The 19,775-nt window shown below is 42.4% G+C and overlaps 1 protein-coding gene across 5 annotated transcripts in view; it reads right to left on the bottom strand.

Annotated features, from left to right (window-relative positions):
* LOC139540119 (furin-like) overlaps window positions 1-19,775 on the bottom strand; it is a 175,354-nt gene that overhangs the window by 75,094 nt on the left and 80,485 nt on the right. For 4 of the 5 annotated variants that reach the window (XM_071343693.1, XM_071343694.1, XM_071343695.1 and 1 more), the window contains exons 3-4: window positions 7,308-7,406; window positions 2,541-2,645 (exon numbers count right to left, since the gene is read on the bottom strand). In XM_071343693.1, coding sequence (XP_071199794.1) covers window positions 2,541-2,645; window positions 7,308-7,406 — 204 coding nt within the window. The remainder of the gene's footprint in view (window positions 1-2,540; window positions 2,646-7,307; window positions 7,407-19,775) is intronic. The other variant, XM_071343697.1, reaches the window with a different exon arrangement.

Raw genomic sequence — 19,775 nt, 5'->3', positions numbered from 1 at the left:
GGCCTATTTATTTGGCAAGAAAACTGTACATGGCTGCATCTCACTGTAGTAGGCTGTAGGACATGTTTTGGTTATTTGGATCTCCATTCACCTTTTGTTTACTGCATTTGTTTTTTGTTAAAGTAAGTAGCCTAAATAATGATTGTGTCATGCCTTTATCGATCTGATATTTTGTTTACTAGATCTACTACTTGGTATTTCTGTTTTGTTCTGTTTGCATTCGTTCACATTCACAGTTGTCAGTATTCTAAGCCAAACTGCTATTCAGTATTTTTGTTTGTATGCATGAATAACTAGGCTAATACTTTCAGCATTACGTTTGCATTATTTTGGTAAGACAGCGGTGTGTACGGCTGCATTCACATAGGGCAATTCACCTATTACAAACAGCCTATTTATATTGTAGCCTATATTCATTACCAAAACGGCCTAGCTGTAGGCCGCTGTCCATTGTGCTGATACAGTGCAGCAGAGATTTCAAAAGTAGTCAATGATCCCGGAGACTCGGCATTTGAACTTTATGTTAATTGTGGTATAACGTGACTATATAAGCAGAATTCAATATAATTCCAATGCAAGAACCCCCCCCCGAATTTAGCTCCCTCGCCGGGGGTCTGACACACAAGCCTCTTTGGCGGGGCTAAGCCGAACAGAGCAGGGGCTGACTATAATTTCCCTGTCAGAGGAAGCAGGCCTGCAGCTGGAAATATGAATAAGTGAGAGATCCTGGTGAGAGCATTTGCCTTGCTCACAGGGGAATTATAAAAACAGAGCTCCACTCTAACCAGCAGGGAGAAATGCAGGAGAGGGAAGCGAGATAGAGGAGAATGTGTAGGAAGTGACAGATAGATAGAGAGTGAAGACAAAAATATAAAAAAAGAGAGAAAGTGAAAGAAGGAAGGAGGCAGAGAGAAAAACAGAGAGAAAGAGGTAGAGTGAAAAAATATGCTTCCCCCTAGGGGTCCCTTTTCCACCTCCCAAACCTCCCTGCTGATTTCTCCTAACAAGGCAAGCATCCTGCTGGGCCAACACACTGTCAGGGCCTTTAGCCCCAGGGAAGCCACTGTTCTGCTGACATGGTCTAAGGGACTACACAGACTAAGACAGTTAGTTCCTGCTTGTGTAATCCTTGAGGCATACAGTATAATGTCGTCTTATTTATACAGCCTATGAGGAAGCAAATTTTGTAACTATTTTCAATCGTTTGTTGAACAGTCTATGGCAGTACCTACTATGTGCAAACCCTGTATTCCATGAGGAAATACTCAGACAAGACAAATAAAAGGTTAGTATACACTGTCCAAAAGGCTTGTATGCAATATCACCCTATAACATCTGCATTCATCCCATGCAAACCTCATTACAAACAATCCTCCGGTGTTTGGCTTTAGAGGAACGGTGGAACAGCCTCAAACAAACAGCAGAACAGGCTCAGAGCCTTCAGCCGATTAGAGCAGTAATGCTGAATGACAGAGGTAGTTTCACAGCCTTCCATTCACAGGTGATTTATGTCTGGCCCAGTCAATGCTGGAATTAATCCATTCACACCACCACATGGCTTAGTTCAGAAAATGAGGAGGAGGATAAGGGGAATTCAAAGCATCCCTGAGCCTATGAGAAGGAGAAAATGCGAGAAGGAGGATGGACATTGTCTATTTCTGAAAGCAACAGTGCTACAGGTTTCATCATGACCTTCGGTTTCATTAGCTCTGATCTGGAGCCTTTCAAACAGATGAAACTGAGGAGCATTTGGTGACATTTATATTGATGAATGACAACCGGTTGATAACAGAGTCACAGTCCTGTTAATCAGCTTTCAACTTTGGCAATCTGTCCTTCTCGTGTTTGTCCTTCCAGTGCTGCCTGCAGACAATGTACTATTTTCATGTAGTCATTGTCATCAACTATTCATTACACATGGCAAATAAACTTGGGCCTTGACAGTTGAAGTAAACAAAGTGCGCTTTTTTGACGACATTCAGTTTGATAAACGATACCCAGGTGATGACTGCTCTCAGCAGGCAGCATATCCAGCTGTTTCAGCTAAATATCAAGAGACTTACAGACTGGGGGAAACAAAGTCGGTTTCTCACTGAAATACTCTGAACATCCTGCCCTTTCTGTACGGCAGCAGGTTTCTTTGGTCTGAAGGTGTGAACGGGGTAAACAGCAGCGAAGTGCATTTCTATCATGTCCCTACGGGGACTCTAAATGCCTGGAGACAGCTATTCAATTAGCTCATTTGATTAGATCTTGTTTTCCTTGAGGCATTTAACACAGCTGCCTTGGCATAATCCCTATATCACTACAGGTATGTATGTTGCTGTCTTATACATTTTAGATAATATCAAAGGGGTGTTAAAGAGGTTCTAATTAAAATGGTCCAATGTGTTCAACAAGGGAGAACTCCTGGCTTCGGTACAGTTTAGAGGTTTACAGTGCTATGGGGGATCTGACTTTTACCTTTGAGAAAGTGCCTTTGAGATTCTTTCTGTAATAAAAAGTGCTATATAAAATAAATAAATCATTATTATTACTACCTTGCTCACCAGGTACCACTGCTGGGGGAATTTGGGGTCGGATGGTTCGTTGTAGTCATCCCTCTTTTTCCTCCGCCTCGACACCTGCTGCTCCACCCAACGCACCTAGAGAGGAACACACACACACACCCACCCATTAGCTCTGGTAATGAAACAACCATGACATGAGAGACAACTATCCACAGTCTGCCTCCCACGTTGGCTTTCATGTGGCCGTCAACACTCTAATGGTTAGGTCCTACAGCCGCATACAGACTTTACAAACTGCCCAGCAACATCTAAAGTGAGAGTTAGGAGACAAATCTCATTAATCTGCTGAGACGTGTGTGTGTGTGTGTGTGTGTGTGTGTGTGTGTGTGTGTGTGTGTGTGTGTGTGTTTCATCACCCTGCTGTAGGCAAATGTGCCAGAACTTTCTGCTCGATATAGGCGGTCCAGTGGGTAGTGTCTGTCTAGTCATAGTGTCTAGCCCAATAAATTATCTTATTGAAAAAAGGAAATGAAGCTAACTACAGTCAAACAAATGCAAAGCAAACAAACAAATGCAAATCTAATGCTGGGCTGTTAGACACTGTCTGGCTTATGGAGAGAGGAGATACATAAACCATAAGGCCACTGCCACAGCCTCCAGAATCACTGCACTGTGTGTGTGTGTGTGTGTGTGTGTGTGTGTGTGTGTGTGTGTGTGTGTGTGTGTGTGTGTGTGTGTGTGTGTGTGTGACATCTACAGACAAACTCCACAGAGCGAGAGGAGATCAGAGAGAGTAGGGCCTGCAAATATCCCCTCCTAAGTATGCAATAAGTAACGGTGAGGCCCTGAAACATATCGATTCCTTCTGCCCCTCACGGAGAGAGTAGAGTAGAGGAGAGGAAAAGAGAGAGAGAGGAGGAGATTATAAATAGGGATGGGCACAGTTATTCAAATATATATTTTTTAAAGGCTTTGTAATTCAATACAAATGTGACATTGCTACATAGCCTACAAGGATAGACCATTACATTCTAAATGTTTATAAAACAATAGTTTTATGATAGTTTTTATGATTACACTCCACACTTGTAGCTTGTTGTTATTGTCAGTCAATCAAAGAAGCGGCGTTACAGTCAGAGGCTCCATGTGTGGCAAGTGAAGAGGGAGATTTCTAATTAAAATTGAATTAAAATTAAGGATTTAAGTTGGCTAAATGTGAAGGAGTAGGCTGCTACAATGATCAACTAACAGGTAGGCTGTTGTTTCATATGAATGGAGTTCATATGAAGACAAGGATACCTCTAAATAGCTTCAATTAGCCTTGCTACTGTAGCTAGCTAGCTTCTTTACAACCATTTGATGCAGTCCATACAGGCACTAACAGATGGTATGAAAGATAGCCTATGGCAACAACAAGTTTGTCAACTAGCACAAGTCAGATTTGCTACTTTCTCTCTCTCTCTCCCTCTGTGACACACACAGGCCCCTGCTCCTATCTTGCCCCTCCCCCCTTCTGCTGAAACAAGCACAGCGCACGGTGCACCGAACTCGCTCTCTGGTGCGAGCAAGTCTCCATTGAAGTTAAAAATAATGAAAAATCCTTTAAAACACATGTATTTCCACTATCCGGATATCCGAAAAAATAACATATTATTCCAATATTGAAATAATTTCAAATGCTCATCCCTAATGACAAAGTCTCCGGGTTAATAGCAGGGGTTATGGGACTCTGTGTGATTATTCAAAGCAGATGTACATAAGCAGTATGTCAGCCAGGCAGGGCTGAAGACACAAGACAATGTGATGAATGGGAGAGACAGGTCTAGTATTACTCAGAGGAGATAGCTGAAGTTTTACATGTATTATTTGCCTAAACCTAATCCTTACATTATACAGTCACGGACATATAGAGAGAGTTATCCCTCCTCTGTATTATTCCATGTTCAGCAAAGACATTGAGTTCATTAATATTCAGATGAAACCCTATTTTGTACATCTATCTTGGGGAAAACACACACAAATCCAACACAATGAATGTGTTTTATTCAGAACAGGTGTGCATGCACCCACACACATTTGACCTTCTCTTAAGTGTATTGGCAACTCTACTGTTGTGGTCGCTGTCTGACAGAGTGCCACTGGCCTCGCCTTGGGCAGGCTCTGTTAGAATGAGGTTACACTGGACAAGCTGTTCCCCAGCCTGAACCCTTTCATCTGTAGCCTGGGGGGGGGGGGGGAGAGACTAATCTCTGTGTGTGTGTGTGTGTGTGTGTGTGTGTGTGTGTCAAAGTTGCCCTATGTAGTAAAATATATCTAGTGAGATCTATCTCTTCAACATCAGATGTTCTATTTTTCTGTTTACACTAGCCTTGGATGTCATGTGGCCAAAGCCACATTCCTGCTTCATGTGTGAGTGCAGCTATTAGCATACCGTAAATTCCATAGTAGACAGACAAACCAAATAAGGATAGCAATTCAAACTATACATGAGCTTCTCATCTAAACCATATTGTGCATAGTGTTGCACACTTGATTAATGCAATGATTCACAAATGTGTAGATTTTTTAAAAGCCTTTCATTTTTAATTTGGCTAACAGAGCAAAAATGCCGACTAGTGGTATTAAGGTAATTAGGGTAATTATTACAGGGACGTGGTGTGGGAGAGCCATCGTCTTAACATTGAACCATCCAGAGGGGGGTATGTAGTGTATATGTCTCCCACACTACCGCCGTACCTCCGGATGTTGTGCGGGAGAAATATATTAAAGAGCGATTTGAATCTAGAGCCGTCTCTTTAAACTACACAAGTATCTCTTCTGGACCTAGTTTGTGTCGTCAAAGTAGTTTAGCGTAAAGAGGCCTAAATTGGGATGAAAGCTCTGATTATAGATCTGGGTCGTTCCACGAAAAGAACCCTTGATATTATTATTATTATATATTTTTTTGTATTTTACACTCTTTCTCCCAATTTTGCAAATTTTGCTGCAACTCGTCCCCCGAAACATAACCCGCCTAACCGCGCTCCTTAACACCCGCCAGCTTAACCCGGAAGCCAGCCGCACCAATGTTTCGGAGGAAACACCGTTCAATTGGCGACCTGGGTCAGCCTGCAGGCACCCGACCCGCCACAAGGGGTCGCTAGAGCGCGATGAGCCAAGGCCCCACCGGCCAAACCCTCCCCTAACCCGGACGACGCTAGGCCAATTGTGCGTCGTCCTATGGGACTCCCGGCCACGGCCGGTTGTGGCACAGCCCGGGAATGAACCCGGGTCTGTAGAAACGCCTCTAGCTGTGCCACTGGGGAGGACCCAACCCTTTGATATTTTAAGTAGAAATCGTGCACCAATATTGCATTTTAAAAGCCTGTTATATTAAATGAAGTGCCTTTTAGTATAGACCACATGAAGAATTGAATTCAATAAACCTAATTTTTTATATAAATAAAGACTTGCTAAAGTGCCAAAAATCTGCACTTTGACATGTCCCTCCGTGCACCCTCTATGATTCTAGGAAGATTTGAATCCACTTAACCCCATCATTTCTCCAAGTTTTCACCATCATTGTAAAGCCCTAGTTATTTTGTTGCTTTGACAAAGTCATTTATGAAGATAAAGTTACACCAAGTGACTCCTTTCAAAAGGCACTGAATTGGAGGAACAACTCATCTGTGCTAAGGGGAAGTTTTAAGTTTTAGGGTGCATACAGATGTAGGATCTCATTTTAATTACTCCTTTGTAATGCAAACTTGTAGTGTATTCAAGGTTTAGAAAGGCTTCTAAAGTTTGTAATTTACACTTTAAAATGTCAGACTTGATTTGCCCCAATGAAAAATGTATCAACCCCTACACATTTTTTTCTCCAATAATTGTAATCCACATTTCCTTTTGCTGCAGGATTATTTTCCTGCTGTAGCAAAATTGCTCAAATTAAGATCCTACATCTGTATTTGGGCTTTTGGAACATAAGAGTCCTCCTGAATGAGCATAGGGATAACTCCCTTTAGAATTACAGTAGTAGTAGTAGTACATAAAGGTCTGATCTCTACCCAAATACCACAGCACACTAAATTACACGTAATAGAGTGTAAACATGATTGTTTCTAGCTTAGGTTAGTTACAATAGTGTCCTGGCTGTGCATCAGATCAAAAGATTGACGAGTGACTGAAGTGACAGCCCGGGAGCTGAGTGGGAGAGCCGTGCATATAAGCTCAATCAGACCGGAAAAAAGTGATGAGAGGAGCTTCCTGTCAAAATTGAATCTCCATTAGTCTCAGGTGGAATTCTCGTCTCGTCACATTTTCGTCAACTAAAATGAAAACTCATTTGCTACAGTTATCAAAAACATTTTCATTGCATCTCGTTATCGTCATTCGTTTTCGTCATAGTTATTTTGTACGAAATGAACACTGATGCAAACGATACAGTTCTGCCTGTAACTGTACTGCATAAGGCAGAATGAGAGCATGCTCCAGGAACTGAACTTGAGAAGCAGAGTTTTGATGCACAATTATGCTGGAGGATTTGAATAGAACAAGCAGACTTCGAGGTGAAAAATACTTGTTCTCTGTTGTTGAGAGAGCTGAGAGCGCAGTTACAGCCAGCTGCCTAAACAAAGCAAACATCTGGGTCTGTGAACGTCCTTGTGTAACAGATGGGCCAATGTCAGGATTCCTCTTCTCATTAACATTTGGATAAAATCAATACGCGCCACAAAATGAGAACGCAAACACAGACAGGTCCAGCTGTTATTGTGTGGTATGGAGGGACATTTGCATATTTATGACTCAGTAACATACCTGTGGTTCCTTCTGCAGTCGGACATGTGTTCCCCTGTGGCCTGATAGGGATTTCTTCACTACGGTGTGATGACGGAAGTGATAATAATCCCCAAACACCTGCAGACACAGAAAAAGAACAGAGACACTGATATTAAGTCCCAATGAAAACCAAAGAAACACATCGATGGCACGAGGGCAAACATGTACACACACATTACATTTTCAGACAGCTAGAGACAGACAAATACATTACAACACCTCCACCACGTGACACAGAAATGTCCCAATGTGGTACCTGCGGACAGAGTCCACAATCCCACTCACTCATAAAATTGCTTTTAAGGCTAGGGGAAGGCATATTCTGTACACTACACCCTTCCTCTGTCCTCCACACAGTCTGACCGTGCCTTCTGTCTGTGGCCTCCAACTTTACTGGCAGTCTGGCAATATCTGAGTGGTACCAAATCCCTTCAGAGTTCTGTTTCACAGACTGCTCACTGGTCAAATCAAATCAAATTCTATTTGCCACATGCTTCGTAAACAACAGGTGTCATTGGGCGCAGATAGCCTAGCGGTTAAGAGCATCTGGGCCAGTAACCAGAAAGGTTGCTGGTTCAAATCCCCGACCTGACTAAGTAAAAGAAATCTGTTGATGTGCAAGGCACTTAACCATATTTGCTCCTGTAACTCGCTCTGGATAAAAGCGACTAAAATGTCAAATGTGTAGACTAACAGTGAAATGCTTATCTACTGGCCCTTCCCAAATGCAGAGAGGAAAAAACAACAACATTTTTAATAATAACACGAGGAAGAAATACACAATGAGTAATGATAACTTGGCTATATACACGGGGTACCAGTACCTAGTCGATGTGCAAGGGTACGATGTAAATGAGGTACGTAGGGGTAACGTGACTAGGCAACAGGATAGATAATAAGCAGTAGCAGCAGCTTATGTGATGAGTCAAAAGAGTTAGTGCAAAAGGGGTCGATGCAGTTAGTCTGGTAGCTATTTGGTAAGTATTTAGCAGTCTTATGGCTTGGGGGTAGAAGCTGTTCAGGGTCCTGTTGGTTCCGGACTTGGTGCATCGGTACCGCTTGTCGTGCAGTACCAGAGAGAACAGTCTATGACTTGGGTGGCTGGAGTCTTTGACAAGTTTTAGAGCCTTCCTCTGACACCAGTTAGTATAGAGGTCCTGGATGTGATGTAGTGGGCCGATATAGTGGGCAGTAGTGGGCCGTACGCACTACCCTCTGTAGCGCCTTGCGGTCGGATGCCAAACAGTTACCATACCACGCGGTGATGCTCTCAAATGGTGCAGCTGTAGAACTTTGAGGATATTAGGGCCCATACCAAATCTTGACGGGCCTCCTGAGGGGGCAGAGGCGTTGTTGTGCCTTCTTCACGACTGGGTTGGTGTGTGTGGACCATGTTTAATCCTTAGTGATGTGGACACTGAGGAACTTGAAGCTCTCGACCCGCTCCACTACAGCCCTGTCGATGTGGATAGGGGCTTGCTCGGCTCTCTGTTTCCTGTAGTCCACGATCAGTTCCTTTGTCTTGCTGACGTTGAGGTAGAGGTTGTTGTCCTGGCACCACACTGTCAGGTCACTGACCTCCCCCTATAGGATGTCTAATTGTCATTGGTGATCAGGCCTACCACGTCATGTCGTCAGCAAACTTAATGAAGTTGTTGGAGTTGTGCACGGCCACACAGTCGTAGGTGAACAGGGAGTACAGGAGGGGGCTGAGCACGAACCCTTCTGTGGCACTTGTGTTGAAGATCAGCGTAGTGGAAGTGTTGTTGCCTACCTTCACCACCTGGTGAAAGCCCATCAGGATGTCCAAGACCCTTGGAGGGTACTATGGTGTAGAAGGCTGAGCTGTAGTCAATGAACAGTGTTCTTACATAGGTATTCCTATTGTCCAGATGGGAAAGGGCAGTGTGCAGTGTGATGGAGAATGATTCATCCGTGGATCTATTGGGGCTGTATGCAGACTGGGATAGGGAGAGATTGAATATGTCCGTAAACACTCCAGCCAGCTGGTCTCCGCATGCTCTGAGGACGCGGCTAGGGAAACCGTCTGGGCCGGCAGCCTTGCAAGGGTTAACACGCTTAAAATGTGTTACATCGGCCACGGAGAACGAGAGCTCACAGTTCTCGGGAGCGGCCCATGTCGACGGCACTGTGTTATCGTCAAAGCGGGCAAAGAAGGTGTTTAGCTTGTCCGGGAGCAAGACGTCTGCGTACGCGACATGGCTGGTTTTCCCTTTGTAATCCGTGATTTTCTGGAGTCCCTGCCACACGTCTTGTCTGAGCCATTGAATTGCGAATTTTTCCTGTTTGATTGCCTTACAGAGGGCATAAGTGGACTGTTTGTATTCAATCATATTCCCAGTCACCTTGCCGTGGTTAAATGCGGTGGTTTGCGCTTTCAGTTTTGCGCGAATGCTGCTTTCTATCCACGGTTTTTGGTTTGGATAGGTTTTAATCGTCAGAGTGGGAACAACATCCCCTATACACTTCCTGACAAACTCAGCCACAGTGTCAGTGTATACGTCAATGTTATTCTCAGAGGCAACCCGGAACATGTCCCAGTCTGCCTGTTTAAAACAGTCTTGAAGCATGGATTCCGATTGGTCAGACCAGCGTTTTCCTCAGATTTGCTTTAATAAATGCGGCCTCAGGATATGCAGTTTCCAGTTTGCACAAGGTCCAGTGTAGTTGAGAGCTGTCGTGGTATCGGCTTGAGGGGGGATATACACGGCTGTGATGATAACCGAAGAAAGTTCTCTAGGGAGGTAATGTGGTCCCATTTGATTGTGAGATATTCTAGGTCAAGCAAACAAAAGGACTTGAGTTCCTGTACATTATCATAATCACACCATTAGTTCATGGAACATACACCTCCGCCTTTCTTCTTCCCGGAGAGTTATTTATTCCTATCAGCACGATGTATTGAAAACACAGCTGGCTGTATGGATGGGGACAGTATTTGGTATTTTATTAGGATCCTAATAGCCCTAATAGCTGTTGCAAAAGCAGCAGCTACTCTTTTTGGGGTTCACACAAAACATGAAACATAATACAGAATAACATAATACAGAACATCAATAGACAAGAACAGCTCAAGGACTACAGTATATCCGGAGAGAGCCATGATTCCATGAAACAGAGTATGTTACAGTGTCTGATGTCTCTCTGGAAGGAGATCCTCGCCCTGAGTTCATCTACTTTATTGTCTGGGACTGAACATGAGCGAGTAATATACTCGGAAGCGGGGGATGGTGTGCACGCCACGACTAAAAGTCCACTCTGAATACCTCTTCTCCGCCGGCAGCGTCTTGGAGCAGCCTCTGGGATAAGATAAATCGCCCTGGAAGGTACAAAAAAAGGATCCAATTCAGGAAAGTCGTATTCCTGGTCAAAATGTTGATGAGTTACCGCCTCTCTGATATCCAAAAGTTATTTTGGCTGTATGTAATAATGCAAAGAATGTTCTGGGTTAATATCGTGAGAAATAACATAATACATTTTTAAAATACTGGGAAGCTTAGGAGCCTGAAACAAAGCGTCCATGTCTATCGGCGACATCTCTCCATGTCCTCCGAGAAACATTGAATATTACAGTTCTTCAGGGCCTGTTGATAGGATAATCTCAAGCGGAGTCTCAGAGAGACCTGCCTGCTATGTTGAGGAGACTGGGGCTCAGCACTGGAATCCACACTGAGCTGTGTGTGTGTGTGTGTCTGAAATACATTTAAGTGGGGTCATGATGGCAGTTGTCAGTACAGTATGGACAGTATGAGACTCATGCGCTGTGCGTTCAGGTGTGTGTGTGTGAAAGAGAGAGATAAGAGGAAAATAATCTTGCTGAAGATATGCTGTACTATACATGTAGTTTGAGTCATGCTGTGTTCATGTGTGTCAGAGATGAGAATCAGCACAGAATCGTTACTAATTCTGCCACTCTGTTTAGTGACGGCGTCAGAGATACAGAGACCTTTACACTCCTCAATGAACAGCAGTCTGGACGCACACACACACACAAGGATTTCACTACACCCGCAATAACATCTGCATGTGACCAATTAAAATTGATTTGATTTGACAGAGAGCGTGTGTGAGCCCTCAGAGAAATCACTATAGTAACACACAAAGAAGCAAGTCAAACTCAGTCACGCAGCCAATCATACCTTTGTTTTTAAAGGCACTCACAGCACAAACACATTATCCATAATATGGACAAACACAAAAAGAGATTTGACAGACTGCATGCAGTCTGTGGCTCCACAAACTTGCTGGATGCATTTGCACAAAATGCTGGATGCTGGATGCTGGATGCACAAAAACACAGTTTGTTTTGGTTGTGTTTTGGATTATGTTGTGCCCAGCAGAAATGAATGGTCAATAATGTATTGTGTAATTTTGGAGTCACTTTTTTTGTAAATAAGAATAGAATATGTTTCTGAACACTTCTACAATAACCATAACAGTCTAAACCCTGTCTAAGCCGGGGGAGGAGGGGGTTCTACTAAGCTATATAGAATTTATTTATTTAGAAGGTCATTCCAAGGATCATTTAGCTATTTGATTTAGAATTTTAAGACCCCTTGAAGTATAATAAAAATATATAAAATATTAGATTTTTGGGGGGGACTTGTATGGGCTATTAGCCCATACAAACACATTGAATAACAGATTCACCACCCCAAAAACTCCAAAGGAAGTTTGTTCTGAAGTGTCTGTTCTATATCTGAGAGGTATAAGAAAGATCAGGAAACATATTTTTTTTTTTTTACATGTATTTAACCCCTTATTTTTGGCACTAAACGTTCTCCATATATACAGTACCAGTCTAAAGTTTGGACACACCTACTCATTCAAGGGTTTTTCTTAATTTGTACTATTTTCTACATTGTAGAATAATAGTGAAGACATCAAAACTATGAAATAATACATATGGAATCATGTAGTAACCAAAAAAGTGTTAAATCAAAAAATATTTATATTTGAGATTCTTCAAAGTAGCCACCCTTTGCCTTGATGACAGCTTTACACACTCTTGGAATGAGTAGGTGTGTCCAAACTATTGACTGGTGCTGTACTTCCATTCATTTTTTCAACTGGTACGGGGGGACCTTCAGACGAGTCTTGTGAGGCCTGGGCGTGTCCTAGAGCAAAAACGTACATGTATGTGTTTGTGAGAGTCTCACCTTTCCACAGAGGGGTCATATTAGCACGTAGCCCAAACTGTTCGGATGCTACAGAAGTTGGCAGATCGGCTGTACCGACTTCAGAGTTCTAAGACTCTTGTGGGGGTCATAGAGCAAAGCGGAGAACACCATCGTGTTTGTGAGAGTCTCATCTTTAGTTTGTAGGACAAATTGCTCGGACACTACAGATTATTTTGTGAGAAGACTGATTTGGGAGATGTCTCATGGTCTGACAAACACAGATCTAGCTCTGTCACCTTTCACAGCAGATGAGGAAGTGCGACATAGGTGGATGCGTAGAATTGCCAAAAAATTAAACTGACAGATATTTATGGGGATTTTTTTATTATGCCAATTAGATTTGGCATAATAAATGGGGGTTCATGTGGATGCTACCATGATGTGGATGCTACCATGATGCTACCATGATGTGGACGCTACCATGATTACAGATAATCATGAATGAATCGTGAATTATGCCGATGGAAAAAGTTACAGATGCACAAACACCATCCCTCCAAAACATGCTAACCTCTCACAATTACCGGTAACAGGGAAGGTTAGGATTTTCTTGGAGGGTATGATATTTATGCATCGGTAACTTTCTCACTTATCATTATTTACAATTCATTAATGATTATCCGTAATCATGGTAGCATCCACATTAACACCTAACCCAAAAGCTAAACCTAACCCCAATTCTAACCTAACTCTTAAACCTAATTCCCAAGCTTAAAATAGCCTTTTTCTTTGTGGGGACCAGTGAAATGTCCCCATTTGTCTGAATTTTCCTTGTTAACTATCCTTGTGAGGACTCCTGGTCAGTCATCAAAGAAACACCCAACAGCTACAACACATTGCAACACACCTCCCTGTTTCCCTCACTGTCTGTTTCTCTGACTGTCTGCCTTCCTTCCCCTTCAACTCTCTCCTTCTCTGCTTCTTCTTTCTCTCCCCTTTTCTTGCCCTCTCACTGTTTTCTAACTGACTGTCCCCCCCCCTCTCCACCCACTGTCTCCCAATCTCTTGTTCCCACTCTTGTTTTGCCCATGTCTCTCTTTCCCTTCCCCTCTCTCTCAAACAGGACTGAACATACACCAGCCGAGGTGACTGTTAGTTCCGGCTAATCTCTATCAGTTATTCTGTTTTAGTCCATTGCAGAGCACATGATTTCTGTCTGTTAAGGTAATGATCATAATCCAACACTACCTGACTCAATAACCTGACTCAATGTCCTGGTGTGTGTCAGACCTATTCTGTATTCTGTTCTGTCCTCTCCTCCAGAGGTATGCTGGCCTCCACTCTCTGTGACAGAGTCAATATTGGTCTCTGGGGATTGGCTCCAGCTCAGTGGTGCCTGACAGAGCTGCTCAGTCTGAGCCCCTATTTCACCACCACACGTGTGTGTGTTGTGGGGGGATGTTGGCAGATGCGGTAGTTAGTTAATCAGCCAGAGACCCTCTTCTTGGTAGCTTGGCTCAGCCTGCCCACGGTGGCTGGATTGACTGAGACAGAGCCTCTGGTAGAGGCTCAGCCTATTCCCTGGTGCCTGAGCAGGGGGAGTGCACAGCAGCCTATCCAGATTATTGGAGACTGTGTCAATCATGTCTATCTCTTAAGGAAGAACATTGGTCTCAATTGTTGGATAGAGACGACAATACCTGTAATTTTCTTTAACCACTATGCACTTTAATTCAGGTTCTGTGTTATACCCTACCCTCTACAAGCAGAGCCTGCCCAATGCACATCAACATTCACATCCTACACAAACCCTCTCACACACAGCAGATGAGTCAGTGTGTAGTCAGCCACTCTCAGTCGTCCAGAGTTGGAAATGTCAGCTTCACAGTCGTAGCTCATTGACTGCTGTCGCTGTGCTTTTTAATGTTCTGTGCCCTCACAGTCACTCACACACACAAGCATTGACGTACTGCACATCTAAAAAAAAAATATTAAAAAAAATCTGCTGAATTGCTCATTGATTACGCTTTTGTTGTTCTAATCATGGACGTACGTACTAAATGCACACACATAAACACACCAGGGTTTCCGATAGGAAAATGTGACCGGGAAGATTTACATTTACCGGCCATTTGAGATATTTACCGGACCCATGTATTGGATGCGTAACCCATTAGGGTGTCCACCAACAGTGGTCAGAATGACAGAAAACACATTTAGATTTGTGTAATTCATCTTAACGGAACATGCAACTCCTGTAAGGAAGCAGCCAATAAAAAGTAATTTTGAAACATTTGCCAAAATGCAATTAGTAGGAAAAAAACATTCTAAACACTGCACCTGATGAGAGCGGTATATGACAGAGATGAATATCTAAGTTAGAAACTTAGAAAGATGGTGAATCTAAAGATGGAACAATTTAGGATGGGTTGCTAATACTGTATGACTAGGATTACAGGGGAACGATGGCATATGAGGAAGTCTTTCATAGGCAGCATGTGTGTCAAAAGTCCTTGCTGATTTTTGAGTTGCATCTTTCAGTGAAAAGCATCTAAAATATGTGTTTAGATAACGTGTCTTGAGAATAATAAAAAAATGTTGAGACATTTTTTTTATCCCTTGCTTGCTAGCTAGCCAGCCAACTATGGCTAACTTACAGTCGTGTCAAAAAGTGCAGCCAGAATAACAGCAAAGTAGCCACATTTGCATGTTTAAGCTGTTTTCTAGTGACATTTATTTGGACACATAACAATGAGCTAATGAGGCGGTATTTCGTCTGGCATAGAAAATGTGTTCACTCGTTAGGACACTGTTGTTCAGAGGAGCTAGCCAACAACACAGCTAACACAATCACTTCAAACTGAAGCTGGAAAGACTGCAAACTAGCTGCACTTCGTTTAAATTTGACCTTTTTCAATTGACATTTCTTTGTATATATCCATAAAAATTACGCCAGCTGATTCATGATTTTGACTGGCTAAGAAACGCTGCCTGCCTGTCTGTCTGTCTCGTCCCGACACGTTCATTACTATGGGACAGCTGGAGATCGAATTTGAATATTGAAACAATGTTGCAAATGTTGGAGAGACAGACAGCAAGGTTTAATTCAAACTCAGCTGTTGAAAACTAAACGCTAGTCTGAAAGAAATGTGAGATAATGTCTAGATGTTTTTAATAGTGGAGATCAAGTTTATAAAGTGCCTGGCTGGGCTCATGAGACAGTGGATTGCGCAGTTAGATGGAACAGAGTAAATAGGCATTTTAACGTCATAGATTTAGCCGGTGGTTACTTGTGGAATAGACACCAACTGAATGCGGTTTTGTATAATTTTCAGATTTTTATGATTAACCATGTGACAATGATTTTGAGAAACAAAAACGTTATTATTGAAATAAAACTGTTCCACAAAAATGTGTATATAAAATCATAACTGGCACGCAGATCGGTAGAAATGGTAGTAGTATAAAGTGAATGCATCCTCAAACTTGAAACTCATGCTCCTCCTATGAAGTATTTAAAAAATAATTCCCTACATGTTTCTATGGTTGGATTTTGAAGCGATTTTTCAAACAATTAAGTATGTTTTCAAAATGCATACTGCCTCCAGCTCACATTGTAAAGTGGTTGGTGGCCAGGGTTGGGTAGGTTACTTTCTAAATGTAATACGTTACAGTTACTAGTTACCTGTTCAAAATTGTAATCGGTGACGTAACTTTTGGATTATCCAAACTCAGTAACGTAATCTGATTACATTCAGTTACTTTTAGATTACTTTCCCCTTAATTAAGAGGCATTAGAAGAAGACAAAAATGTATGTTACCAAGTGAATGACATCTATGGCAGGATAAATCAATGTTACAGTTTACATAGCTGGCCGTATATGGATGTTACATTTTACTTTCTGGGTTGGTTATGTAAGCTTCTTCTAACCTATCGCTTTCTACTTCATATAATAATATAATTAAATTCTATCTTTACATTAATATATATAATTGTTAATGGGATTTATATGTTTAAATGAATAATTAGAATACTCATAAAGTTATAATTAATGATGTGTGTAGTTTTGTCAGTAAAACAATGTCTCTACAGTATCTTAAACGCAGACTGTCTGAGCAAAATTCGGTGCCGACCTTGGCTAGGGGCCACTGAGAGATTTGGTCTCACGGCCTCCCCAATCTTGGGAGAGGACGGGGAGTGCTTCTCACGGACTCTCTAATCTATGTCGGCTGGGTAGGGAGACAGTATGTGCGCTGGATACCTACTTTTTGTGTGGAAGTATACCTACTGTTTGTGTGGAAGTATGTGCGCCGCTATAAAATGGATGTCTTTGTATTCTGGACTTCAGAGCGCTCTCGTAAGTAAACTTTCTGACTATCGTAGCTGGGCCTCCGTCTGTTTCATTCAACCAGTATCTTACAGATTCTGGGTTGAAGACTGAGTAGTTTAATTGAATTGGGTTATGAACACTGAGAACATAATTCTCATGACAATAATTTATAAGTCCAAAAATTGATGTAGCAACTACAGATTGCCCCTTTAAGTCTATCAAAAGTGTTTTATCAGCATGAATTAGATTGAGCAATAAAAGCCCCACTTTTATTCCATAGGCTAGGATCCGCGCTATGCAGCTGTTGCAAGAGCGCATTTTTCATTGGCTGTCCACTGGTTTAAAAAAAAAGATTGATAGGCAGTTTAAACTTCTTGAATTCAACCATTATTGGGTTCAAATGCACATTTAGATTTGTGAACAGCCATCCATAACAACCACAATACGTAAGGCGTAAATAGCTAAATGAGAGAGCAGCAGTGTGATTCACATCAATAGCTATGTAGATATCAACAATAAGTGATATCCGTATCGCCGTAGACTACACCACTGCTGTCATCCTTACCTCCAAGCATTTATTCAATTTGGATAATCTTTGGATGCCAACAGCAGTCCCACCATTGGAAGACATAGCGATGACTGTAGCCTACAAAAGCCTATTCCTGCTCTTTCCCCGCGATCCATCAAACACATTTGGTGTGTCATCAATAGTGGTCTCTGATTTGTGGTCAGACTCGCTCAGGTGGAACAAACTTAAACTTGCGCCTTCTTTCAATGCTGATTTGAATGTGATTGAGACAGAGAAGTGTAAAATATTTATTTTTACAAACATCCTCTAGTAATCATCTAGTATTTCAAAAGTATCCGATCACAATATTTTTACTGGTAACATAACGAATTACAGTTACCATTTTTCGTTACTCCCCAACCCTGTGGGTGGCATGCTGATAGCCTCCCTACCGTTGTGTTTTCTCCCGGTCGATTTGGCCGGCATCAATGTTTTAATTATCAGCTTTCATTGGGGGGTTTTTTCGGACAAAAGCCAGCAATTACCGGCTAACGGAAACCCCGACACACACACACAGGTGCAAAGTAGGCTAATCAAACCTACATGGTGAGTCCCTGGCTGGCAGACTCAGTCCTGGTCCACTGACTAAAGCACAAATTAAAACAGAAACTCTAGGGTTTCTCTCAGAAACACTAATTATTCATTTTGAAATGCAAACTAACTGTGTTTTTGAAATGCAGGCTAATTATTCACTTTGAAATGCAGGCTAATTGTTTATTGTGAAATCCAGACTAATTGTTTGGTTGCACCCTCAGAGCTAATCCAGTGTGTTTCATATGTCTATCTGGATCTGGGCTTTGTCATTCCATGACACCTGTTATTCAGGGCAACACTGTAACAAGAGCCAGTTCCTAATGAATTACCTGGCAGAATACATACATAGAGAACCATTCAGTGGTGTCAGAATAACAACGCCGTGCAATTGTGAAATGTGTGCATAACAGTGAAGGGATGGGAAGATTGAGTGGAGAATGAAGGGAGGCTAATGAAAAAGGTTAATTACTAGAAGCTGAGACTATGACAGTCAGGACGACCAATGATAAATCATGAGTTGGACTGCTTCAAATCCATTCTGCTGTCTGTCTGCTGCAGGAGATGAGGGAAAGAAGAGAGGAGGGCTAAGACCTGAGGGAAAGATTTGAGGGGAAGAAACGAAGGACTGGAGGGGGAAAAAATGAAAAGAGAGGACAATGGAAGAGAGGAGAGGATAGGAATAGGAGGGGAGACATTAGGGAAGAGAGGTGATTTGAAGGGGAGAGATGGGGGAGATTGGAGACAAGAGGGGAGAGATGGACTAAAGAGGTGTGAATTCTGAGAAGCTCCACTGCTGTTCTTCAGCCTCTATCTTCTGGCCAGCCATATGTCACACATCCCACACTGCAAAGCCTCATCATCCCTCATTTCACAGTACACACAAACCTAGATCTCCCTCCCTCCCCGGAGTAATAATATATTCCCATTCAAAATCCTATTTTGCCTAAACCCCAACCTTCACCCCAAGCCTAAAATAGCATTGTAACAAATTCAGGACATTAAAAAAGTCCTGACATTTCTGGTGATATGTTAGGACATTCTGATCCTGATAAGGTAGGAAAACACACACACACCTATAGATAACTGCCCTGCCACGTATCTCTTTCAAACACACACAGAACCAGAGTTTAGAATACCATGATGACACAGATTACCAGTCCTGAGAAGAGAAAGATATAACAAAAACAGAGAAAGAGAGAGAGGAAGAAAGAGTGAGAGGAAGAGTAAAGAGGTGATTGGAATTAATAGTGAGGGGGAGGGATCGAGGGAAATAGAAACATTTTGAGAAAGGGAGATGAAATGCATTGTATACTCAATGTAGCCTTTTCTAATTCAAAATGTTCCCACTGGGATGAATGTTTAATCTTAAATCCCTCTATGGGGTTTGGAAATATGCTAACCATATGAGTAAACACTGAGTTTTCACCCTGCTTCACTGGGGCATTGAATATTAATGGGAGTTGGATTCATCTCTCCATTACACACACACACACACACACACACACACACACACACACACACACACACACACACACACACACACACACACACACACACACACACACACACACACACACACACACACACACACACACACACACACACACACACACACACACACACACACACACACACCCACACACACACCTTCACAGCAGTAAGCCTATTCCTCACATCAGTAGCATTAGAAATCACACAAGCCTATATCGCTGCTCCAATGTTATACAGAATAATGGTTTGTCTGGGGACAAGAGGACAGAGAAGGGTGAAGGCTACTCCCTGTAATTCCTTCTAAGTGTGAGAGGGAGGGAGAGAGAGAAGTTCTCCATCATTGGCATATGAAACAGAATGTGTAGCTAGCTCCTGCTTTGGC

This window comes from Salvelinus alpinus, chromosome 15, assembly GCF_045679555.1.
Source record: "Salvelinus alpinus chromosome 15, SLU_Salpinus.1, whole genome shotgun sequence".
NCBI classification, from domain to species: Eukaryota; Metazoa; Chordata; class Actinopteri; order Salmoniformes; family Salmonidae; genus Salvelinus; species Salvelinus alpinus.
The sequence above is the reverse complement of the archived record's forward strand: the minus strand, read 5'-3'. Positions and strand labels throughout refer to the sequence as shown.